This window comes from Tenebrio molitor, chromosome 3 (assembly GCF_963966145.1).
Source record: "Tenebrio molitor chromosome 3, icTenMoli1.1, whole genome shotgun sequence".
Taxonomy (NCBI): Eukaryota; Metazoa; Arthropoda; class Insecta; order Coleoptera; family Tenebrionidae; genus Tenebrio; species Tenebrio molitor.
The window spans coordinates 21,822,559-21,850,508 of NC_091048.1; the positions used below are offsets into that span (position 1 = coordinate 21,822,559).

Genomic DNA, 27,950 nt, shown 5'->3' on the forward strand with positions numbered 1-27,950 from the left:
CTACCCATGCTCTTTGCCAGTCTGTTTTCAAAAGCCGTCAACATAACACTTTGTAAGAGTCGGTGAAAATTTTACTACACCCTCGGATGTCGCATGAACCATCGGCGACGCCAACAACCGTTCCGTCAAGCGACTTGTGGGGTGCAAATTAAACATCGAACGAGTTTAAAAAAAAATCAAATTTTACCGTGGAAGGATGACACACGAAAATTCTCCCAACAACAAATAAGCCGGAGACAGTTTCGCAACAGTTGTCGAAATAATTCGGTGAAATGACACGTGAAAGAGCCGAAAATATGAACGAGGTGTTTGTTTATGTTTGTCGGGAGATTACTGTGAAACGTGCAATGAAAAAGGCGTCGATGAAAGTTTAGGGGGAGCACTGAAGAAGGATTTGCTGCCATGAAATCACCACCAGCGATTCTCCCCAGCGCGAAAATACCCTGAGTAAGTACTAGCATCCAATCTTTAACAAAAAAAGAAAAACCGATTTCCCCTTTTCTTCGCCGGTGGCAGTTTTTCAGACGTCACCGCATACGAAAATATTACGAGAAGATGTCAAAACTTTATTACTCGCGAAACGATGTTAAGCTGATGAGATACAACAAGCTTTACATAAGTACCTGTCAAACAAATTTAACTTTCGGATTTGTACTTCTCGTCGCATTCGGAAAAACGGGGCCCACACGTCGTCATGCACCATTTGTGAATAATATCTGTCGTTTTCATTTCCTGCCATAAACCAGGATGAAATAAGGATGAACTTGGAGGGTGCACATAAAACTTAGATCCATTCAAAACGATGATCGGGTGCAGCTTGATTTATCTCCATACTTCCCGACACGTTGAAAACTTAATCCAGATTTTCCCGCATTAATAATCGTCAGTCGACAACACCGAATAAAAATCCATCACCATTTCTCCACCGTGCACTTTCTTCAAAAAACAACAAGTAAAGTTGCGAGACTTATGAATCACTCTCCGAGAAAAAATTAAATAAACAAAGCACAATAGAAATAAGCAAAGTAAAATAAATAGACGCCTTGGTGTGCCCCACGATTTTTTTAAATTCGAGTAATTTTGTTAGCTCTGTTGCATAATCATTCTTTAATGTGCCCTACATACGACTAGCCCACGCGAGAATTCAGACCTTCGTAAAATCTTTGTTAATTGGTGAATTTTACGAAATAATTGGGTATTAATGTAAATATTCGTGCGGTGTATTTAATTCCGTTGGCGATTTAGCGGTAATTGAAATTCGTCGAAAAGAACGACTCTTGATAAAGGAAAAAATTCAGATCGTCGCTTTTCGGCGATATCTCGAAAATTAATGTCCATGGGCGCCTCTTGTGGACGTTGCGTGTTAACACGTCTTCAGTGACGAATTTCCAAAGATAAATTTCAGTTAAATGAACCATCGTCTTGGAAATTCCTGTACAAAAAATTTTATTAACAAACGAAAATCATTCGTTGGTTCAGATTCAGTCGTATCACAAATCTCAGGTTTTCATTTATTTGTTACAAAAAGAACAAACACAAAAGACATTCTGTTTGCGTCAAGAATCAAATAAAAAATAATAATCTCGCCGTTTCTGTATTAAATATTTTGTACAAATTTAATACCCGGGACGTAAATGCACGAAGCGATTTATTTGCTCTCTAAATTTTAAATTAAACAAGACATATCTCATCTGCTTATTTCATCCTCATCTAATTTATTATCTGCGCAAAGTTAATTAAAATGATTCTACATCAAAACTACTCTTAATTAAAATCAATTAAATCAAAACTACAAAATAATTACTTTGTAGCTTTCCTAAAAATACCAAAATATCCATTACATTTTTCGTCCTCAACAATTTCTATTTTTAATCGCTGAATACGTAAAACGGACGAGCTTGTTAATTTGAATAAAGAAATTAACTCTTATTAATTTTTTTCTGAACATTATTTAGATTATCTACGTGTAAAAATTGCGAAGTATTAAGTTTTCGCTTAAACGAATATTTAAAAGCTTGTACAGTTTAATTGCCTTATGAAAAAAGGAATTTGGAATAAAAATAGGATCCTTTTTAATTTAAAAAAAAAATGTTTTATTAAAGAAAACGAATTATGTAGTTTGTCCCAAGAGAGCGGATACATAGGCAATAATCTGGAAAAACTTTTTATTCTCGTTCAGCTTTCCATGTTAACACGAACAAGTGAGATTTTCACCGAAGATTGTCTGCGCGGATTTGCTTATCAAGATAAAGTTCTCTTAAAAATTGCATCAAAAGTTTTAATTTTACCAAACTTCTACTCGTCTCATCTATTTGGTTTTAGTTTTTGTATACAAAACTTTTTTAAAATTAAGACTGGATCTACGAGAAATAACATTTTTCATAAATTCTGTATCCAGATGTAGTGAGCTCGCCGAGAAGAAATATTTAATATGGTTCGCTTCAAAAATTTATTTGATTTTAAACACTCGACGGAAACAAGCCCAAGCTCATAAAATTCCATTCGTTCGATTGTGTTTGCCAAGATTCGCCGTATTACCGTGTTTAATCGTTTTTATGAGAAATATAATTGCTTCAGTAACACATAACTAAAAATAATGGACTGAATTAGTCAAAACAAACCAAATTTACGTCGAACTGTACACTAATATTGTTTTAATTGGTATTCCTCTTTCTCTCGGGTTATAATTTAGAATGGTCATAACTGGCGCACAGCATAATTAATTTTTTTGAAATGTATCTCCTGTTCCCGAACGGCACTTGTCGCATTCTTTCAAAATTAATGGCATCAAAGTTAGGGGCGAGGTACTTTGCTGAGGCCCGAATATAATCTGATTTTAATCAAATATCTGTTGAAAGCCTGTTAAGCGTTTATCAGCTGCACCCCTCGAAATAACGCAAATGTATGCCTGGAGGTTTTTCAAGTGACAAATTATGGTTTAGTCAAGGAGTGATGAGCCATTCAACAATAAAGGAAACTCTGTCGTCTATCTAACTCGAGAAAACGCCACTTCTGCGATCTCTTCACAACTCACAAAGTTCCTCTAATAAATCAAAGAGTTTCATACATTGCCAAACAGATCATCTAGAGTTGAATTATCAACACTGTGATCTCTTTTCTGTCAAAGATAGCGATTCCCTCAGGAGAAACGAATGAATGTCAATTTCAGATGACATAATTACTTTTTAAATTATTCTTCCGGTTGACCGGAAATGTAAAAAATATTTAGGCAAAGGGATCATTTCTGGATTATTGAATTGCACCGGCTCCCCACTAACTGATAAAACGCAAGCGGTGTCAGCCCCTGATTCTAAAATAATCGATTGAGGGAATTGAATGCATTCTTTGATTCTTGTCAGCCGGAAACACCCATAATTTAACAAACGATTATGCCAAAGATCAGCGGCGTACGATTACTCCGTGACGGCGTAGATGAATAATTTGTGAACTTATGTGTCACGGTCTGTTAACCAAAATCTTCACATTTCAGTACTTCATTCCTGAAAAGCGAAACTGTGCCAAGATTCTTTCGCGACTCGATTCACACATTGACAGATAGCCCGGTTGGTTATAACGAAGTAAAACAGTTTTTTACTAATCGAACAATTAAGTTTTAATAATCTGTTATATCAGGTGTTCATTTAAATTATCCTCAAAGTTGGCGTTATGAACGCACCACGGCAGAGTAAAAACGTAAAAACGCAAAAAGTGATGTTAAATTTAAACAGCTGATCTGTGGTTTATAATCCGTGGTGCGTTCACAATCGACTCTTCAATGCCTATTTTGAGGATAAATTTAAATGAACACCCGATACATCTAGGGAGAGAAACGCATGATTTTTTTATGAATTGTCTCACCGAGGAAAAATGACATTCTCGATTTTTTCACGACACACAAAAAAGTAGTTTTTTAGAACCTAATTTATTGACATTTTAATTGAAGTTGACTAATTTTAAAATTAATAGAAGCCAAATAAATTTGAAAAATTCCTTGGCAACCGTGAAAATTTATGTTGACAAGTTTGTTTATGGTAAAAGATGTCGAACGTTTTCTGCAGAAGAGCCTGAAAAAATTACTGAAGCAACAAATGCTGCGGTTTCATTTTTGAAATTGTAATTTTAATAAACGTATAAAATTTCCCAAATTTTCAGTTTTTATTTGAATCATAATGAAATCTCCCTAGAGAATTTTTTGAAAAATTATTAACCTAAGTAATAATTATTTCTGTCATGATGTTTATATCTTAAAAACTAGAAAATACATACAGGTGTCCCAAAAAAAGACGACTCCATAGCTCCCTTATTTATCGGAGGATTTTAAGTATCTATACACCAAATTAAATGGTTGTGAATAAGCTACAAAATGGTCTACTAAATTCACGTAAAACCCCAAGCACTTCAAGGTTAAACTGTCAAAAAAAAAAAATTCAAATGCGAATACATAATATTAAAATTTAACATAAAATAACATTTTTAATTTACAATGCGAAAATTTCCGATAATAATGCGGAATCTGGAAAAGTGCCCCGAATGCTTGCAGCGTTTCCACGTTGAATGGCAAGGGAAATCCTCTCAAAAAGGAATTTCTTAGATTTTGAATCCCCTGATTCCGCGATAAGTCGGTCTCCGATGACATTAATGAAATCTATTGTTTCTTTGCACCAAGGGCCTAAGGTTTCAAAGGCTAAACCTTTAAATATGTAGTTTATGCGAATACATACTTTTTTTAAATAATTCTGATATAGATTTTTATTCTGAAGACAATGTATCACAAGTATAACCTCAAAAAAGAAAAAAAAAATTAAAAAAATAACACCACCTTTTGAAACAAATGAAGAGCATCAAGCGAGAAGCTATCGTACGTTTATTTAAATTTATCCTCAAAGTTGGCGTTGGAGAGTCGATCGAGAACGCACCACTCGTGTAAAAACGTAGATTTAAACAGCTGATATGTGACCCTTTATCCGTATAGTACGTTCACAATCGATTCTTCAACGCCTACTTTGAGGATAAATTTAAATGCACGCACGATATTAAAATGCATAATAAGCAAATTATGTTAGCTGGAAAAACAAATGACAAATAATAACATATAGGATTTCGCAGAGGGCAGTTTGAGCATAAACGATAGTAGCGTTTTTTTTACTTTTTCTTTGTATTTTTGGTATGTAAGTGTTACTTGTGATACATTGTTGTTTTCAGAATTAAAAATCTCTTATCAGAATTACTAAAAAACATTCTGTGTTCGTATTTGAAAATTTTTTTTGACAGTATAACCTTGAAGTCCTTAGGGCTATACATGAATTTATTAGGCCCTTTTACAGCCATTTAATTTGGTGTATAAATAAATAAAATCCTCCAATAAATATGGGAGTTATGGACTCGTCTTCTTTTTTAGGGACCTGTATATCGATAACGTTTTATATTTTTGGAACGTAAAAAAAAATATCGTTACTAAAATATGTCCGCGCTTTTGTATCGCGTGATCGGGTGTTCCTTAATATTTCCCGTCAAAGTTGGGGTTGAAGAGTCGATTGTGAACGCACCACGGATTAAGAATCACGGATCAGCTGCTCTGGAGACTGACAAGTGGGACGTTCACAATCGATTCTTCAACGCGAGCTTTGACAGGAAATTTCAATGAACACCCGATATTTTCTTTCAACAATTTTACAAAGCTTTATATTTTATTCTTCTTAAGTTGAATTATGGTTTGACATTTATATATAATATTTTTTAGTTACGATTAGGATTAGCGCGATGATTCTAACCGGATGTGTGGTGTGTGTTGCATCCGTTGTTAAATATTGCCAAAACTATTGACTAATGATTATTTCCAGGAGTTGACAATGGAGGCTGACAGTAGTGAAAATTGACGGTGCCACCCCCCAGCCTACTATGATATGATTTCGACAAAATTCGCCCCGACGACGACCACATCAACGACATCGTTCAATTCGACGCCCCTGATAGAGTTTAACATTAGCACTTCGAACTATCTTTACACCCCCTCGTCAACCATAGACCTGTACAACACGTCAAACGTTTCGAACTTGAACGAGACGTCCTCATCAGTGTTCCCCAACTACATACGGACAACTTCGATGGTTTTTTGTATAATTATTATGTGTTTGGGTGTAATCGGTAATGTAATGGTGCCTATCGTTATTTTTAAAACTAAGGATATGAGGAACAGCACGAATATATTTTTAGTAAACTTAAGTGTTGCTGATTTAATGGTGCTACTGGTTTGCACGCCGACCGTCCTCGTCGAAGTTAATTCCCGTCCCGAGACTTGGGTCCTTGGGAAGGAGATGTGTGAGTATACATCGAAGATAAACAGAATTCGATTTTATTACTTATGATGGATTTTATTGTGCGGCCTAATTGAAAATTCGCGAATCGAATTCTTTTTATACTTTGCCATTAGGCAAATTAAAGGTTGGACTGGATGGGATCCAGACGGAGCGATCTTTTACACCGTTATCGTCCTTTCGCCATGTAACTCGCGTTCCCAATCTATTTATTGCATTTATTGGAAAATTCGAATATATCTGCGCGACCGTGTATTTTTTTATGTAAAACGCGACCCAGAACGATAAACTGCCAACAGCTATCTAAAATGTAGGCAAAATGATAGGTGGTGGCATTGTCTGGCGCCGGATACTCTTTTCACTTAAGCGGCGTAAATTTCAAATCGCCATAATTTCGTTATCGGCTCTGATAACGCCAGGAATAAGGTAATTTTCGACGCGACTTTATCAAAGGAAAAAGCTCCACTCATACACCGCAGCCGACTCGGAAAAAACCAATCTAAAACTTTGACCTGGATAAGATTTCCGGAAAGTTATTGAGAAGTTGATATTGGGACGCTTTAAAGGAACACCGACCACTTTGTAATTATATCTGAAAATCCCCGAGAAACTGACACGCCGACCTGTTTACAATTATTTACACTTCAGTTTAAACCCCATTTCCCTGAAACCTCTGTACTAAGCAGCATGCGAGCTCCGTAGGGTTTCACAATGGGGAGACAGTACTTTAATAACTTTGAAGACGGCTTTTTACATAAAGGACTCCAACAGAAACCTCTTACTTTATAATCGCTTTCATAATGCAAAACATTAAAAAACTTCTGGAGCAGTCGTTCACATGGCCCACCGTACAAAAATTATTAGTTCTGCGATGCACAAAGGTGCTGACAGCTCCAGAAATACGCGATCGCTCCCGTTAATGCTGCAATAAAAGTCGTTCGGAGGAAAAATTTGCAAGACAATAAAACCGGCTAAATGTTCGCGAATCGAGTTGTGGAACTGTTTAAAATCAACAAGCTTTTTAAGTGGGCGTTGAAAGCAATTGAATCCCATCATTACACGCGATTGGTAGTAACAACTATATCTCAATTGTTTTTCTTCACCTACTTCGACCGAGTGCAAATAAATATTGATTGATCGAATGCAACGCCCTTCGGCTAAGTAGGACGTTGAGTGCACCTTGGGGCAAAATAAACAAATATAAATTTATTTTATATGTTTGTTTAATCGGGAGGGTGAAACGTGTCTGCTGAATTAAAATAAATTAAAAGTTGGATGATTCGTGGAGGCAAATGGCTTCTGGAATCTGATTTTAACTAGATTAAGAGACCTCCATAATGGCCCAGAGATAATTTGTTATTTATCGCAGACGGCCTTTAGTTGGTTAATAATGTATATCGTGGTAGCCTTATCGCTTATCCCTGCCTTATGGAGTTTAATACAAGCCCGGGAGCCGGCATGGGATCGTAAGAAACTTAAATAATGTCACTTGAAGACGTTATTGGAGTGGCGGAGCACACCCACACTGTAATTATTTCGGCGTGCGTTGCACTTCAACTGTCGGGGAACCTGAAGAAGTGCAGACACTCTTCCATTTCAGGTGAAACTATTCCGTTGCAAAAGGTAATAGCAGGGCAGACCACCTGCTAGGCTCACAACGCGCCACTCGGTATTAGCATCTGCCTTTTTGTGATAACGTCCGTCAAGCATGTGGTAAATATCCAGGAATGTCGCCGTTTCTTGGCCTGATCTATGCCGTCGAAAAGTTCACCTGTTATGGCGAACAACAGCGGGAAAAACAGTTTTTGATCCCTATCTCGTAAATTCGAAACGAATCAAATAATCTCTCGCCATCATCTAAGTCTAAGTCGGGTCACATTTTCTTACTGAGTTACGGTTTAAGTCTGTGATGACTTACGAGGTACATTTTATGGTGTCTCTCGCATTGACAGGCAAAATTTATCAGTTGTTGAACAACTTCCGGACAAAATTAGACCGCACTGTTATAGACAGACAGCATTATTGTCTGTTTACGCTCTTTTGTGTCGCCTGAGAAAAACACGAATTCCTGTGTTTTCAAAAGTAGTCTGAATTCACCGGAGCTATGTTTATCCAGAATCAGGATGTCACTTCAGTGATTTTTGTGTAATGTTCAAGTGATTTATGAATTTATTTCCGAGAATCCTTGAAAAATGAAAAATACATCTTGTTTTTTCCGCGGATTCGGGACATCTAAATAAAAAAACAATTTAACATCAAATGGAAAAAGATATAAATACGGTCACAATAACACGACTCGATTTTTAAATGGAACATCGATTTAATAGTTTCGTCCATGAAACTTATTTTAATTGTGTTTCGGTCCGTGACACGTGACAATTAACCAATCGGTGCTCGTGCTGTGACACTTACTACGTCACGTGATCCGTAGGTTACTTTCTTTAGGTTAGGTCTGACCAAATTCCAATATGAAGTCACGAAACAGTTCTATCATATTTAGTGTTTTTACACCTCCGGTCTACTTATGTACGTACGTGATCTTTTTGCGAATCAGGACTGTACGTCAGGTCTTCAATATGGAGCAAAGAGACTCAAGGAGTTCGCCGTCTTGTCATTTCGTCGAAAATAGGACGTTACGTACAGTCGGGAACAAGGAATTTTTGTCGTCAATGTCATTTTAAAATTTCGAGGTATTGTCACAAACTAAAATTTTTCTCTGCTTGAGACGTTCAATGCCAATAAAATTTCAATAATACAGTGAATTGTTAAGAGTTTGTGTTAAATTGTTCAAAATCGTGGCACCAACGTCACATTTTATAAAGTAAAAACAATGTCATCGATTTTGTTCCAATACGTCTTACGTTTCATTCTTCCATTTCATTAATAAAATGTGACAAAGAGAATATAATGACTATCGATGTCAGTTGCGAGCAACAAGTTTTGGTCGACAATATGCCATTTTAAAATTTCTAGGTATTGTCATAAAAAAAAAATTCCTGTCAACAAAATGCAAATGATACGTTGAATTATTATCAAGAGTTTTTTTTTTAAATTGTTCAAAGTCAACGTCGATATTAATAAAATAAAAATAATTTCATTGGTTTTGTTCCAATACATCTACGTTTCATTTTATCAATAAAATGTGAGACAATTAATGTCGTACAACATGTTGTAGGTTATGCCCGTTTTACACTAGAACACTTTCCATTGAGTCGAAGAATGACACTGATGACCTATCGTGCTGATGACCAATATTTATTGCTTGCCGCTGTATATGTACAATATCAAGCAAAAAGCAGTAATACTAATTATTTTGCCCTACAATTCTGATAAATAATATCGTAATGGGTTTTTTGCAAGGTGAATCGACGTTCAGATAGAAATTCAACAGTGCAAACATTTTTATTAAATCCTTAAAATACATGTGCTTCATTTTTTCTCTTTCAGAAAATGTTTTTGTTCTTCAATACGTTTACCATTCTGTTTAATATACGAGGGGAGAGTTTTATATGCTATGAAGGGAAAGAGTTGGGGAAAATGTAATATTTTATTTTTCAACATATGGTCCATTAACCGTTATATATTTTATCCAACACCTGTTTATTATGAAGTCATAATAATGCCGATTTTGAATATATTATGCGGTCTATAAAACACTAGTGGACTTATCAACCCATACTTAAACTTTTTTTATAAAATTAAACAGTTTAGAGAGAATTGAACAGTTTATCGAACGTCAAAAAATAATCATAATACATTAAATTAGAATTAAAATTAAAACAACTCTTTTTTGGCGTTAAAGAAGTAAGTCTCCGTTTACCCCAGAAACATCATTTTCTTGTTTCCAGTTATTGAAGTCATATAATTCCTTGTAATAAGCATCTATCAAGAAAAATTCGCCCACTCGAGCAAGCTCTCGTGGCTAAACATTTCTTTCGTAACTTATTTGCCTTATATTTACTTGTATAAATAGCCATTAAATAGCTATATTCCAACATTTTTCCAATAAAGCTATGATTTGATAAGTCCTCAAAAACTTGTTCCACCGTTTCTTTCAGGTATTCATCGGAAGAAAAACGACATCCCCTCAAGTGGTTTTTTAATTTAGGAAAGAGATAATAGTCACTCACACCCAAATCTGGACTGTAGGGTGGATGTTCCATTTACAAAGTCGCACTTGTCAATGACTTCACGGATTTGGCGAGCTTTATGAACTCTGCAATTGTCATGAAGCAGTATAATCATTTTATCAGAGTTGTGAGTCTTTTTTGCTGTATGTTTGTGATTGTTATAAACTTGTCCTGTTATTGTAGAGCCTTTTTTCATGCATTCATCAGTAAGATTCCTTCCATATCCCAAAACACCGTCGCCATCAGCTTTCCTGATGAATTCTGGGTTCTTGGCCTTTTTGATGGTGGGGATCCCTTGTGTGGATTCTCATTTTGTCGGTGGATTCCAGTGATACACCCACGTTTCACCACCTGCTATAATTTTCGAAAAAAGCTCTTCGTCGTCAGCCAAAACCCCCCAAGATTTCTTCATAAATGTCTTGCCGACACAGTTTTTGTTCGGGATTAAGCAATTTTAGAATCCAACGTGCTGACACCTTATTGATTCCTAAATCTTCATGCAAAACTTTTAATGCTGTAGCTTCCAATATTCCAACTTCTTTGGCAATCATTGAAACTCTTATTCTTCAATCTGCTAAGACCAAAACCTCAACTTTCTTGATGTTTTCAGTGGTTCTTGCTTCAACACGCTTTCCGCATCCTGGGTCTTCTTGAATTGATTTCCCCCATCGACATTGTTTGAACCAAAATTTTATTGTAAAATATGACGCCGCATCTTCCCATACAGACTTTGGGCCCATTTATTTCCCTTGTCGAGAATTTGATTACGCTTCTATGTTCTAACTAAATTTCACTCATTTTTTGTTAGTTAAAGCTACACAAAAGCAACAAAACTCTTTGGATGTGAATCAGATTTGGTCATCAAAATGTCACAGCAACTTGACGGCAAAAATTTGCGATCGTCACTTGTTTCCGTCCGTAGATAATATAAAGATCTCCCCTCGTATTTATGCATCCAGGGGACCACTCATCAACACAAGAATTTCACTCTTTCTGACTTACTTCAGATGTTTAATATTTTTAAAACTCTCAATGGTTTGTTCCGAATTGGACAATCGCCAACCACGCATCTTGTTCTTTAATCAAAAACAAAAAGAAATCATCAGGTGCCACATCTGGACTGTAAGACGGATGTTCTGATAAATGCCTTTTTCATTGGTCAACAAGAGATGAAGTGTTGAACTGTCGACCTAGTGCAAAATTCTGTTACATCCTGTATTATGTGCATCTGCATTAATTCTAATCTACTTTTTTTCTACATTTCCAGTGTGTTAAATTTTAGTAAATACTGTTTAATCACGTGTTGTGATCAGTTTGTTTTTGCGAAATAAACATTCCAACAATTATTTAAAAAAAGAAAAAGAAAATAATGTCTACAGAATTAAGATTTGTCTGTATAATTTTTTATTATCATTTTCATTTTACAAAATGTTTCGTAACAAGTTAATTCGTTCCAAAATTTCAAGACGATTTGAAAAATCACTGTTCTGTGGAACTTTTGAGTAGCAAACAATTTACGTTTTTTTTTAATTTTTTTTGAAAAAAAAAATGTACAACGGTTTTCATGTACAAGCCAGACGTACACATTTTCCCGATTGCACTAAATATATGATGCAACTCGTCCACAAAACCAAGAAACGTGTTACTGAATAAACAAATAATCTGTAATGGCAACACATTCTGAAAATTTGCGAGCTTTGTGGCCAGATAATGCAGACAATTAACTGACGCCAGAAATTGTTGCAGCCGTGGGAATCGTCAATAAAAATGCACAAAAGAAGACGAGATATTTTCGTACCTGTGAATATTATCGTTGTGGTTTTTATACTTTGATAAGGAAACGCTTAAACGGAATCTTGTCGGAACAAAAATACCTCCCTCTTCGACTAATTTAATAAAACAGGCTAATTCTGCCTGAAAATGAATAAGAAGTAAACGCGACGTAGGTAGATATTTATTTATATTAAACAAAATCGGTTTAACTGCGTAATTCTTCAAATTTCAGGGAAATAGGTCACAATGTAGTTTTCAATAGAAAACACAATACAGTCAAATGATCGGCGGGTTTGTATATGCACGAACGTAATTTTGAGCATTAAATCATATTTAGTGGACTGTAAAGCAACGTTGATAGTCACGAAATACCGTAAATAAGCGAATAAGCAGGTACATTTAAGCTTCCTAATATGGACCGCCGTAAAACGCACAGTATCACAGCGTATCTGGAGCTGAAATTTAGCCGAGTTGTGAAAAAAACACGGGAAATAGAAGACAGTTTGGTGTTTACGGGTTCGCACAGTTCGTAAATAAATTTGACTATGGTGATAATAGAGGATAGCATAGACGCACACGTGTAAAATAAATCACACGTGCCAGTGTAGTTGACTTGGCTGCATGTTGGACGCGTCACAAAGGCCGTTTCCTGTATAGAAATGCGGCATTTATCAGATTATTGTCGAAATAATTTGTATGCGGAAAGCGTCCAACTGCATTATCTAATCTGTCCAAATTGTACATTTCGGAAAACATGCAGCGCGTAGGTGTAACGTCAATAACACTTCACCGAAAAAATATTGCGCCAGCAGCACTAAAGTGTCGCTTTATTATAACAACACCAAGGTATTTTAACCTAGATCGGGGGGAACAATCTCAGATATTGGCATTTACCCAAAAATTATGAGTACGACAGGGCCACTACAATAACCGGAATTTCATTAATTCAGTAGGTAAATAGTGTGAATTATTTATCGGCGTGGGGCCTACGCCTCCACCAAAAAAAATACTAGGTGGCGGCTATCAAAAGAGACCGAACGGATGCTAAATCGAACCGTTTGCCGTGTTATTTATAGAGCTAAATAACACGAGACTTTATTTGCTTAACTATTACGATCTGTCAATATCCATCCATCGGAATCAATTACTCGTAATAAAACAGGCGAGTGATAAAGTAAGTAGCGAGCTACTAAAAAATCGTAAATCACCAATCTTAATTTAATAAGGCGACAGTCGACCGGATCTGGCTAATGAGAGCCGAATTGCGGAATCCTTTTAAGCCCTTTCAGGCGCCTGACGCCTAATTAAAACGTACTCATAATTTTGACAGCACCAGGTGCCCATATAAGTACGAAAATATCGTCGTGCGGAATAGAAAGTTGCCGATAAAACGCAAACGATGCCGAGAATCGAGTGAAAGCTTTTACTTGTAGGGCGTGCGAGTACGATAGGAAATTTCGCCTTCGCACAATGGATTTTCATTAATAAACAAACAAGTCGAAACTTGACCTGTCGACTCGGTTTCCCGCCCAATTAGTCACGTTGCTGACGTTAAATAGGTGTAATGATTTAATTACGAAGTGAAACAAGCTTTATGGCAGCTTGAATGGTATTTTAGGTCTGGTTACGCACGTCGCGTGGTTCACGTGTCCGTATATTTATCTTGCTTCGAATGCAGGGTACCACCGGTACTACCTATTCAATATTGCATAAGGTACGTGACGTGGAAAGTGTAGGACGTTGCGAATTCCAAACGTAACCATCTTGCCTAATTTGTACACAACTCCGAGACGTTTTCGATGGCAGACTTTTTATTATTTTCGCTCTTGATATAATTAAAATGAGAGGCGGTCGCTGGAAGAGTAATTATCTGAAATCGGATGATAGGGGGATGCGAACAACTCGGATCCAACTTTTTTATTAATTCGAGGGGAACCCGCCCAAAATTCAGCCGGACCTATAAAAGTCAAATAAAAATTATTCCGAGCACTTTTGTTGTTATAGATGACGACGATATTATGTCTTTTACGTCGGCAAGTAATTGGGGTGAACGTCCATAGCGCAAATCGAAGTGACCTTGTCGAAACACATCAAGTGCATTAGGGAGGAGGGAATTTCCGCTGGAGGTCATTATGGGGATTTTTTCTCGATATATCGTCGATACGGTGGATGCTGTATACGAAGTTATGACGTCTGCGTCGGCTGAAAAACTTTTCGCTGCGTCAAACACGAGATACAGGACGATTTAACGTCGTACACAAAATTAAAGTTATAATGTAATTTCCACTCAATTTAACTAAATTAATAACGGCAATTTTCAGATATTTTAATTAAAGTCGAGGCTAAATAGGTGCAGGATTGCTTCCGAGAAATTTTATTGTCTGGGAAGTTTATCCGAGGCGGCTCTCATATATTTTGAAAATTTTTTACCCCGAATTAATCAGTCGGAATCATGCAAAAAATTCGGTTCCGGTCTTTTACGTTTTGTACGTTTGTAAATTAAGCTCAACGTTGATAAAGATGTACTTTTTTCGACCCAGCATAATTTGGCAACAAGACAATTCTGCTGCTGGAAGTAGTGAAATGATTAAGTGTTTAAATAAATCATCAGTTTGAATGAATTATTCGTAATTTATGCAGCAACCAACGTTTTAAAACAAACATATCGTCTCTGTTGTTATTGCAAGAAGTTTGGAATCGTAACTAGAATTAATTGATGCCATTTCAAACTCCCGGTTTCTACCAAATAATGCGCGACCTCACACAACTCGACAAAAATAATAATTTACGCAGTGTGGAATATTATTTGTTCATTCTCCTCTCGCTGCTCGGAAGATTTTTGGGTACAAATACAAGAACTAAGACAATTCGCTTGTTTAAAATTGACCCAAACAATAAATTAATTCCTAAATTTTTTTGATTAATGATAGCTCGATCAGTAACAGTTCAACTGTCGATTTTATTTACATTATTTTTGAGATTCTAGGTTCATAAATTCACTAGCTATTTAATCAATTTTAATTTTTGTTTTTATACGGATTGTAAAAACTTCATCTAACGATAAATTCAAGCTATTCTAATATTAACCTGATGCGAGGATAATGTAAACTTATTCTCAAAGAGGCTTGATTGATTGCTATAAAGAATGTAATGTAAGGTGACTGACCAAGCATAAAATATCTCAAACTCTAATCTAATATTTTGAAGATGATGAGCGCATTTATTAGTAAAATGTAATTCAGTATGATTTTATTAACTACATACAGGGTGTCCCAAAAATGGCGTACTAACTACTTACTACCGTATCCAGGAGGTTTAAATGTACACGAAAAAAATATGGAAAAAATTGTTCAGACAAAAAAATTAATTATTATTATTTTTATTATTAACGGTAATACAATGTAAACAAAGATGTACTCGTACATCATTACCTAGCAATGTTACCGTAGTGGATTTAAAATATTTTTTTCGATTTCCAAAGCTTCTAAATTCACTATTGTGTAGGATTAGATATTGGTAGTGAGTAATCTTGTACTTTGTGATAATATGTACGATTAGAGGTAGCTGTCATGACAATTTAATACATATATTTCAAAATAATTTTCCTGTTAAGTGCCACTTTCAAGGACCGCCAAATCAGCAATTAAGTCCAATAGAATTTTTTAAACATTTTTCTGACGTTTACGGTACTCTCTTCTACACCCTAGTGCACCGTTAGTACGCCATTTTTGGGACACCCTGTATTTCGGAAAGCTAAACTTGGTGAATGATTAACTACCTAATGAACCACTAACAGAACACAGTTTAATTAATAGTTATTTCATTAGAGTACAGCAAAGGTATTTTACCGCGCGAAAACTAGGTTTCAGGCACTAGCGCTGTAAAATACCTACCGTACGACATTTGTATTAGAGTTATTAGACTTTCCGGCTGACCGAAAGTTTTATTTTACACTTCGCGGATTTTTATGAAATAACAAATGTTAATCTTTTTGACATACAGAGCTGTCAACCCGATAGGTTGTATTTTCTATTTTCTCTATTATGATTATGATTATTTATTAGTCAATAAAAATCAAAAAAAAAATATTGGAAAAATAATACATACATACACTAAATTAAAGTAACGTATGAACACTTTAATTTTAAAGTATGTAACTGTAAAAACAGTAAATTAACAATGCGTGCTGCCGCACTCCCCCAAAAATTTACAGCATTCGTCGATAAGCTACCTTAATCTAAATTGAAAGGTAAAAGTATGTTTTACAGTTAAGGAAGCCTAAAAGGAACTTCTGAATCGTATTACGAATAAATAAATAAACACAAATGTTAAAAAAATTATTTTTGATTATCAACAAATATTTATAGTTTAAAGTAAAATTCCACGATTAATCTTTACAGTATCGTTAACTAAAAACATCCGATATACGCGGTACAACTATGCCATCAATTTATATAGAGTGGCGCCAATAAAATTGAATATGATTATTTAAATTATACTTGATAAATTACTACGCCTACATCTTGTGTAGTCAATTTTTTATGAATGCCACTTCTGACTGTTATAACTGTAATATATGTAGACAAATTGTAATTAGTTAATTGAATTTTTGTATCGAATTAGAATAAGAAAACAATAATTCTTTTTCTTCACTTGACAGTTAAAATCGCCAAAGCGCCCACAACTAAAGTTGCCAAATATGTGGGTTTTCTAAATTTGAATAATTATGATTAATATAGGTATCTTTTATTATTATGTATTTTGTTGTCTTAACTATATGTCAGATGTTGTCAGTAATACAATTCACAAAAATTGAAATAGACAGAAATTGTGAAAAAAGTACTAAACCAGAGTAGTAATATTCAATACTCGCAGTTGTATACATAGATATTTCTTGTTAGTTTATGATCCAACAAAGTTTATTTATTGCAGACAACTTGTGCAGAATGCATTAGCAAAAATAAAAATAATCCGTCTCGCATATACCACTAAATTTACAAGTATATTGTAAATCTATAAATAATATTAATAAGTATTTGCAGCTGCCACATTTCCTCAGAGAAGGATTTTCAGCTATATATATTTTTTTTTATTTCGTTGTAATAAACGTAAAGCAAGAGTTTTTTGATTAGCTGTCGCGATTTTCAAAGGTTTGTGGTTAAATTTGCGGAACAAATATTAACTGCCGACTTTATAACCACTTTACGAGAATTTGGAGTCATCAAAGTACGATTACTGCCACCACCGCTGATATTGTAAGACCCTGTAACTCTGCATCGCTTTGCAGTTAAACCACATTACTATAATACGCCTATGTAGGACATATAAAATATTTTAACTGAAATACCCCCGTTTTATTTTAGTATCGTAAAAATTGATGGGACAAATTCATTTTAGGACTATTTTTCAGCAAAATAGACCATTCTTAAGTATCATAAAATTGACAAACTGATATTTTAAACAATATATCCCCGTTTCTTACGCATCATAAAAATTATAGGACAAATTAATATTGTAGACCCTTTTTAAACAAAATACCCTCGTTTTAAACATCAAAAATCCCCTATTTTTGAATAAAATTAGCCGATATTTTTTAAATAATATATTCCCGTTTTTTGAGAATCACAAAAATTACCCTATTTTATTTAGGTTATTTTTAAACAAAATTACCCCTGTGTTTAAAACATCAAATACTAGAGACATATTTTAATAAATGAAATAGTATGTACATATTATTATAATCAATGAGAAATTCTAATTGGCATCATTGCCAGATTTAAGATAAGGGTTTTTGGTATCCTAAAGAATTTACTTTATTAAGCTTAATTCTGGTAATTCGTGATGGATATTTTCAAATATATAGTGTGGAAACTTTAACTGGAATAAAATTCATAACTTGGATATAGGCGATTTTTACAAAAAATCCCGAAACAGGTCAATTATCGTTTTTCCTTTTTGGGGTATATGGTTTTTGTATATCTGCTCCCGGAAATCTCGCCGGTCATTTAATTCAATATGACCCCTTCTTCCATCGATTGACGAAAAATATCTACGAACGATCACAGCATAATGGGATGGAGCTCCGTCCTTTGGTACCATATTCTTCTAACGCTGGCATGAAGCAAGTAGGATATGTTGCTCCATGAAGATTAGATTAAGATTACCATTCAAGAATACTGGCTCCAATATTCGTTTTTCTTGAAGAGTTATTAAATAACACGTTTAGCTTAGTAGCCTCTCCAACAGTGGATTCTCGCTGTCTGGATACAACCCTTACATGACCCAAGTTCCGGTATTGTCCGTATTGTGCCTCAATCTTGCTTATGGTACTTTGGCTAATGGGTGGTAAATAGGGATGCTGTTCTCTTTACGTGTTTCTTCAGCAAAAGGGAAGAAGCTAAAAGGCAATCGAGGCTTTTGAAAAAAGTTACGATAATATACGAAATGTACACCTCCAACGTGTTCAACTTATAAAATTGGTTTTTATTTTTTAGCAGGAAACAAATACATAGTGCGTTATGTATATTCCTTGCGAAGTGACCTTTCAAACGAGGTGTCACTTGATATACCCTCACATTTGAAAAAAAAGTTAGGGGTGGTTGCATACTTCCGGGAGCAGATAAACAAAAACTATATACGCCAAAATGTGGACAAGAGAAAACATTTGCTTCATTTTGTGTTTAAACTTGAGATATTCGACCGCGCAATTTCTTTTGAAACAGCTTGTATTTTCGATTGACGCTGTAATCATGACCAATAGTGTGCGTGTGCCTTGTGCGCTGGATCCACGAGTGTAAAGTAAAGTGTAAAAGTGTGGTCGTCGAGGGTGGTCGCCATTTTATAAATTTTGCTACTGGGGTGTTATTTATGACATACACATTTATTTAAACAAGGTAATACACATCATATTTTTCAGTCCAAATCTTCGCATCAAATAAATTATACCTGGCAGTTTTTGTTATTACATAATATTAATTTAGCTTTTCATACAATGAATCCTCAATTCGCAACCCCCTTTCTTTAATTCTCACCTATATATTGTTTCTTTATTTTTTATGAGCTCGGTGCAAAAACAACCAAACACAAATCATTTTATTTCAACAGTATCTGTCCTCCAACGTATCGCCTATTCGGTCATTGTCATGTGTTTTTTTTAATTTTCCACATAAGATAATGATTCGTCTTCTTGCTGTTGTAAGTAATATTTAAACCATGTTATTTATCCTGATCTTTAATCAAGATATTTATTTAATCTAGTACAATAATCAATAAAATCTTTGTTATAGCCATGCCCCAAAACCTGGAGGAAAATTAGAGACAATTTTTTAACCATGTTGAAGTTGATGAATACGTGACTACGATAGGACCGACTTTATGATCATTTATGTATACACTGCTTAACCACAAAATTTTGTAATCTCCGATATGGAAGCATTAATAAAGAATTTGCTATTATGATGTAAAGTGCACATTCACATATGTATTTAAATTTTTAAAATGACAGACATCAATCATTTAATATAATTATGTATAAAATTTTATAGAAATGTATGTTGGAATTTTTTGTATGTAGTATTTTGTCAAGGTCCTAAGTGTATATGTATTATTCTGGAAGCAGTGTTAAATTAAATTAAGGTAAAAACGCTTTAGTAAAAACTAGATTAAATTTTTTACCAGATCTTGTTTTTTATTGGATAGGAACCCAATTTATCAGCCTGTAGTGTAGAAGATTGTTTATTTACCTTTACCAACTGAGCTATTTACATCTTGTTAACTGTAATTACTCGTCGGTTATGTAATATGTATAAACAAAAGCAATTAAAAAAAAAACATTTGACTTCGGTATTCCAACGCGGAACTGGGAAATGAATACGGTATCAACTCTCATTTCATTACTTACGTCTTGCTAATTCTAATTTCTCATCGGATATAATAATAATGTATAATTTTATTTAAAATGGTAATTTTTATGATTTTTAAAAATAACTAAAATTTTGGTAGTTTTACTAAACCATGTTGACTTGTGATGGCTCCAGTCTAGGGAGGGAAACATCCCCTTCACTAAAATTTAAGCAAAATCAATGGGATTTTAGCTAATTATAAGCTTAAAAACGGGTTTCCATCTCAGTTTCTTAAAAATATCAATAGGGCGGTTTTGAATGGTCTTGAAAACTAAGCAAAAATGATCGAAATAATTCTGAAACTTTGTATTTTTCATTTATTAAAATAGAGCTAAAATAGTAACTTTTTAAAAGGGATCGAATCATTAAATAAAATTTGTTAAAATATTGCTAAAATTTGGAATTGTTTAGTCAAATGGGGCTCTGTCTTATACAAGGTGTTTCACGTAACTTTCCGAGACCTACGCCGAAAGTATGCAACACAATAATCAGTAGTCACAAAATGCTACATATCAAATCATTAATTATCCCACCTCCACCCGGCGGCACGGCAATTTTGCCGGAGTACATACACTATTACGGATAATACTATCAAGTAATAGTGCAGTGCTTATCAACATAATTACCGGCGTCTCGCCCCCACATTTTGACTTTTTTGTGTTTTATGTTCTATGTCAATGTTAAGGAATTTCCTCACGATGTGACATGAGTATAATAATATACCTTTTTGAATTTCAACCACCAATGTGTTCTCTAATGAAAGTTATAGTTATAAAGGAAAGAAGTATCTATTAGTGGTTGTGTTTAAAGTTCGTCAGGGTCAAAAAGTTAGGTGAAACACCTTATGTATCCCTACTGAACCAAAATAAAACTAAATTTTAATATTTTTAAAAGAGGCCGAAGATTCATTAAATACTTGTAATCGAGCAGAGCATCAGGTAAAATTTGTTAATATGATATTTAAAAAAACGGGCGTTTTTGTCAATTTGTCCTAAGTAGGTATATAGGTCTATCCCTCTACGGTCTATATGGTACAAAAATATACAGCCTGTAATCAAAATACACGGAAATATTTAAACACGTTAGTGCTGAATACTCCCGCGTCAAAAGGAAAAATATCCTTTTTTTTAATAATAAATTGTGAACAAGCCACTGTCTTGGTTTCATAGTAGAAATTAAAAAAGCAATAGTAAATAAAAAGCGAACTTTCGCTTTTTACACGCTTCATACACTCGTGTATGACAAAAAGGATCTTCTTATTAGAGGTTGCGTTGGCGTAGGTTAGTTATTAGTTGCAGTTCTACAAATATGTGTAGCAGTATGTTAATAATCATATATTTGATATTAAATCGTTTAAAATGCCAAATCCTAGAAACGTGTCATTAACGGATTCGGATATGGTGCTCGCGTACGGTATGGTGCGGCAGGTGGCAACGCGGTCCAAGCGCAAATACTGTACCGGGAACAGTTTCCAGACAAGGTTGTACCTAATTCAAAAACATTTACTTCCACGGTACAACGGTTGAGAGAAACAGGAAACTTCCATCCAAGATCGTTCCCAGCAGGTGGTTGAACCAAAAGTACCGCCAAGATCTCCGGATTTAAATCTTTGTGACCTTGTGATTTTTTATGGGGGCAGTTGGTCTATAGCCAGCCGATAGATTCGGTAGAAAAACTAACTGGACGAGCCGTGGCAGCTAGTACCCAAATTTGGGAAGATCGTGAGGTTTTTTAAAGGGTCCGTGTATCAATGGCGCGGACGGCACAGGCGTGTATCACGCATCAAAGAGCAAGGACACCATTTTCAGCATTTACTGTGAATAAGGTACGCCAAAATTTAAAAGTGTTTTGTCCGTTTTTTCGACACAATTCAGTGTCAATGTCAGATTTCTTGCGTGGTAATCGTTTTCGTTGTAGATTTTGTACCATTTCACTTTCGTTTGCTCTACATTAGCGCCGACCACGGGCCGGAATTAGGTGAATTTTGAATTTTTAAATACGCAGTTTCAGCCATCGCAAATCTTCTTCAAATGTCTTGGTGGTTTACGGCTTAAAATATTTCCGCGTATTTTGATTACACCCTGTATAGTACTGTACAATTTTAGTATCGAATCCAGTTTACAACGAACTCAATCGTAGTGACAGATATGGACACATATATTTTTCGGTAAAGTTAAGTCTTTCAGTAAGAAAGAGTTCCAACTGGTGAAAATCCACATTTGCTGGGAGTACATAAAGTTTGGGGTAAATTATTTTCAGATCCGCAAGATCCGTGCAAATTCCCAACACCAAAGCTTATCAAGCTTCTTTATTACGTCAGTAATTTATATGTTTCTTCCTTTTCGAGGTCGCCTCTGGAATTTATGACTTTCTTAACCTGATGTCTGAATAGAATTACGGAATATAATTAAATACGAAAGTTTAAAGTAAAGCAATAAAGTACCTAGTCGGTCGACAAATAATATTTCAAAGCTCCTTTCGCTTCATCGATGTTTTAACACACAATAATTTCCAATTAAAGAAACCGAACTGAATCAATTAAAAACTCACAAACTACCCAAGCACGAGAGATATTCGCCATGGCAACGGACTCCTGAATCGCCACCCGATCGAAACGATTTTTCCGGTTATTTTAAATTCGAAATAAAAGTCGGGGTCTTTGTCGGAACGATGTTCTTACGAAGCTCGACCGTAGTAATGATTCACGTTTAATTACGCCCACTTTCTGTTGTTAGGTCTTATTTAATTGCAGATTTTGTTAATTGATACAATGCCACGTTCCGCTGAAGAATCAGACGAAAATACACGTCAGTACGGAACAAATCAAGCGAATCCGTTCGATTTTCCTCCGTTCTCCGCTCCGTCCTCCACCTACTGACTCCCACTAATTATGCTTTGATTTTAGGTAAGGCGGTGCCCTTTGTCGAACTCACCGTGGCCCATGCCTCGGTCCTCACCATCCTCGCCATCAGTTTCGAACGCTATTACGCCATATGTAAGCCCCTCAAGGCGGGATACATATGCACCAAAACTAGGGCGTCCCTTATCTGCTTATTGGCCTGGTTCATCGCTGCCTTATTCACTAGGTAAGAACCGTTGGAGGAATTTAGCACCAGCACACTGTGTGGCCCTGTTTAGAAAATAACGAAGGGAACCATAAAACCCCAAGTTTTATGGTTCCCACATATCGCACTCTCATTTAAGACACTCTAAACAATTGGTGGTGGGATTAATTGTCTTTCAATTAAAAAGTTCAAATTTCTTCAAAACTCGATCCGAAACGAGCACCTCCGACACGTCCTTAACCTTGTTTTGTGTGGCCTTGTGTTGTGTTTTAACCTTTGTGATGTTTAGAGCACCTCTGTATAAACCCTTAGATGACTGGTACATCTTAGCTGTATACAGGACAGAGCTGGGAAGTAGGCGACTGAAATCTTTTACGCCGCCCCCAACAATTTCAATCTAATTTATCAACTCCTTCCGTAGATTTCAGTTTTCGACGATTTCACAAAAAAAAGTACAATCGGATATTCTAAATTCAGTGTTGTTCTTTGATGCAATTTTCTCGATATCTAGATCACCTAAAAGTGTTAGAAAAAATAACAAATTTGGAAATTAAACAAACAAACATTTGCTGCAATGTGACTAATGACATACATAACGATATTTGCTTTCAGTTTAAAAATATATTTTACATTTATAATTACCATGTGTTATAATCGAGTTGGCAATGTTGTTACCAATCAAGCTACTGCAGCTAAAATGTGACGCTATTTTTAGTGAAAAATTTATTCCCACTCACAAACAAACAATCAATTTCTTTGTTGTTTCGTTAAACAAACATATTTGATTCTCGTTCACAGCCAGATCTTAATAATTCACACAAACTTTCACATTTTGTATAATTATTACAAAATGATTTGACGCTAAATCTGTTGACTCTGGCCGGAATCTCGTATATCTCATGATAATTGGCCCGACATTGTGTTCCCGAGTGTTAGAAAAGTTGCGAAAGAACTTGACAATAGTGCCACCTGCGGTGCGTTGTGTGAATTATTAAGGTAGTTACTTTGTGCATCTACACCTACGTTCCAGCTCTGTAACATGTCCGTCTGTAGCAGGTTTCAGGTTGTGGGGTTGTATCGTCCGTAACTTGAAACAGTGTTAATTTCTGTGGCTGTATACAGCTGGCTTAGAGGTTTGAGATTGGTTTTGGTTGGCAGAAATTGTGACAAAGATAGTTACAGTGTTTTAAATTTCCAGCCCAATGCTTGTCATAGCCGAATACAAGCAACTTGATTACTTCGACGGTTCCAAGGTACCAGCTTGTCACACGTTGGCCAATACATTTTGGTCCGCCCTCTACTTCCTCAGTATAATCTTCCTGTTCTTCATCATCCCGTTGATAATCCTCCTCATCCTGTACTGCATAATCGCCAAGAATCTGATGTCGAACGCAGCAACGCTAGTCTTAAACAAACACATCGACAACATTTCGTTGCGGGCCAGAAAACAGGTGGTTCTAATGTTAGGGACCGTGGTGTTGAGCTTCTTCCTGTGTCTGATCCCGTTCCGCGTGTTCATACTGTGGATCATCGTGGTCCCCGAAGAGCAGGTCTACCACTTGGAGATCGAGAAGTATTACAACATATTGTACTTTTGCAGAATCATGGTCTATTTGAATTCGGCGATTAACCCGATCTTGTATAACTTAATGAGCTCTAAATTCCGGACGGGATTTATCATCTGCTCGGAGACCAATCGTAAATTTTACTTCAAGCGCGCCAGAAACGGCACTTTCAGCACCACCGCCAATTCGTGCCGGAGCAGTACGTTCAGGAATAATCGCGACGAGTACAACGTCTGCTTCAGGCCCAGGAACAATTCGATCCTCATCAAAAATTTCAACGACTCGCCGGAGTCCAACAGGAGCAACGATTCCGAACTGAAACACCATCCGGTTTAGGCCTGAAATTTTCAGAGGCGGCGCTGAATTTGCCACGTTTGACGTTTGAGTGACGGTTGAGGTTGCCACCGGACGGGGGCGCCTCACTCTCGAATATATCGCGCTGACATTCTAATAAGTTTTTCTGAAATATGGCCTGTTTCGGTGGGAAATAATTTTCATTGCCTGTTTTTTTGGGTTGCACGACCGCCGGCGCCGTATTTTTGCCCGATACACAATTGTCTGTTTACTTTTTTTTTTAGAAACGTGCATTTATTTTTACACTCTAGCAAATTTACAGTTTGTTGTAATGATTTATTTTGGTGTCTTTGAATTTTTCATCTGACAAGTGCATTTATCCTTATTATTAGTACATTTATCAAACCAAAGAGTACGTGTTTAATAAACAGTGTATTTATTAATTATGTGGGAAGATGGGTGACAAAATGAATCCTTTCGTTAAAATAAATTTCAAGGAACGCTTAGTCCTGGCATGTAAACAGGAAAACTTCTAAATAACCTATTTCACGGTTCGAGATGATTCATTACGTCAACTATTCACATTTTTCTTGAGTCAAATAAAAACGCGAAGTTGCTGACACTAACCCCTACAAAAAAACAACCTTCCGAATATATCCACATCAAGTTCGAACACATTATTATCTTTTTTAATGAGTAAGTATATTTTAGTTAATTTATAATTTACATTCTTTGATAATTAAGCAATCATACCTTTTAACACGATTGGTATTAATCAGGCGGCAAAGGTCCTCATAAACTATTCATCTGATTTTATCGATCAATTTTCGTGTAAGGAGTGATGGACTTATGGTTACCTTTGCCTGATGCTGACACGTTGCTTCTATTAATTGATTTAAAAAACTGACACCTCCGCCGAGCTTCGAAGCAACTTGTCACATATTCCCGAGGCTTGTTCACTGCAAACTATTTTCGTAATCAGTCTTCCTTTGAAGTTCCACCGCAGCAAGTGCGTTTGATTTACAACAATTTGTCCGGAACAATAACGATCTAGTTGAAAAAAATACGAGCGACTAACCGAAAGGCAAACTTAAGAGATTTTCTCGGAACAGTGAAGAAGCCTCACGATATTTAAGCGACGACAGCTTAATCGGTGCTAATTCTGCGTTTGAATTTTGCAGCCCAATCTTGGCAATAACCCAGTACGGCCCTGAAGAGTACGTCGACGGTTCGACGGTGTTCGTCTGCTTCAGTCTAGTCGAAGACACCCTCCCTTGTGTTTTCTTCCTGGGCTCGATCCTAGTCTTTTTCATATTCCCTCTGGCCATTTTGATAATCGTGTACATCCTCATCGCCAAGACTCTAATGCACCACCCGATAACCATCACCGGTACCAAGACCGTAATGCCCTCGCAAAGTGCCATAAAATACCGTAAGCAAGTCATTTTAATGCTAGGAACCGTTGTTTTGGCGTTTTTTATATGTTTGCTGCCGTTTAGAGCGCTAACATTTTGGATAATCGTCGCGCCGGCCGGTTCGAGTTTCGAGTTGGGCTTCGAAAGTTATTACAACATTCTTTATTTCGCGCGAATCATGTTTCACATAAACTCGGCTGTCAATCCGATCCTGTACAATATAATCAGTTCGAAGTTCAGGGGGGGATTTCTGAAGTTGTGCGGCGTCAAAGTTGTCAAGAGGAGGCGCAAGGATAAGCGGGAAATCACGCGGAAGAGCACGAGCTCGTCGACACACACCTCCTCGCAGCAAACTTCCGACTCGTTCACCCAAAGTGGCAAAAGAAATTCCGAAAAAAAATGTTCAAACAGTCTCAGGGAAATCAAGGAGGTGTCGTCGGGTCAGGAACGGGTCGCGGCGGACGTTTGCAGGGACGGCAAAAGTAAAGACTTTTACGTCGTGAGGGCCCCGTTCGGGCAGAGATTCTCCAACGGCGAGATCTATGTTTAAGTAGGAAACTGTTTATAACGCTACTTAAATAAGTACGTACAATACGATCCGAAAAAAGACTACAACAAATAATATATTTTCGTACAATCACTTATTGTTCAAGCAAAAGAACTGATACGGTTAAAGATAGACATGTAACTATAGTACAGGGTACTCCAAGTTTACTACATCAAGATGACTTTTCTAAAGACACCGTAAATTGTGGTAATTGTTTGCTTCCTTGATTCAAGTTTAAGTCGATTAAACTGAGTGCCCACCAACGACAATATGTTCTCTTTTCTTAAAAAAATGTAATTGTCTTCGAGATTTTGAAAAAGAATATATACAATGTACACCTGGGGTCACTACTATCCGTCCACTTCGTAGTGTAAAAATGTTGTTTAATGTTTTGGAGAAAATTTCTCAGTGTCAGATGCCAAAAACGTCAAATGAGATCACGTAAATATGAAATCGGAAATATTTTCCCAGATGAAACGCAATAATACCTAATTATGGCGTGCAACTGTAATTGCAGATGTACAAAAATTAGGTCAGCGTCCCTGCGGACCAAGGTCAAAGCTACCAATTATATTTATGTAAAGGAAAAAATACTAGAAGATAAATTTGTCAACTTTATTTTCTATCTGGTGGTCGGATAGTAATGGTCACTATATTTGTCATTTTTTACATTATGAAGAGTTTATTTCTATTTTCTACAAGATTCACCCTGTACAGTATTTGGAACTTCCAGTATCATCGCATGATGAAAGTGAGGGTGCTTTTAAATGGATTTAATCAAAATCTAAGCGTGTAATGGCAACGACTGAATTGTCGTTGCGGAACATACTCCATTCGTTTTTATTACACGGCCTTTCTGTATTTATTAATAAAAAATAAATGTGTTTCAAATAATTGCCCTCGTTTGTTCTTACTCCTATCCTTTCCCACAAATAATAGTTATTTT

The 27,950-nt window shown here is 35.9% G+C and overlaps 1 protein-coding gene across 1 annotated transcript; it reads left to right on the forward strand.

Annotated features, from left to right (window-relative positions):
• On the forward strand, nt 1-27,918 carry ETHR (ecdysis triggering hormone receptor). Its single transcript, XM_069042383.1, has 6 exons — nt 1-447; nt 5,841-6,318; nt 23,024-23,204; nt 24,382-25,081; nt 25,605-25,738; nt 26,224-27,918. Exons 2-6 carry the CDS (start codon nt 5,904-5,906, stop codon nt 27,005-27,007), a joined length of 2,214 nt encoding a protein of 737 aa, XP_068898484.1. The 5' UTR covers nt 1-447; nt 5,841-5,903; the 3' UTR covers nt 27,008-27,918.
• Nucleotides 27,919-27,950: the final 32 nt, after the last annotated feature.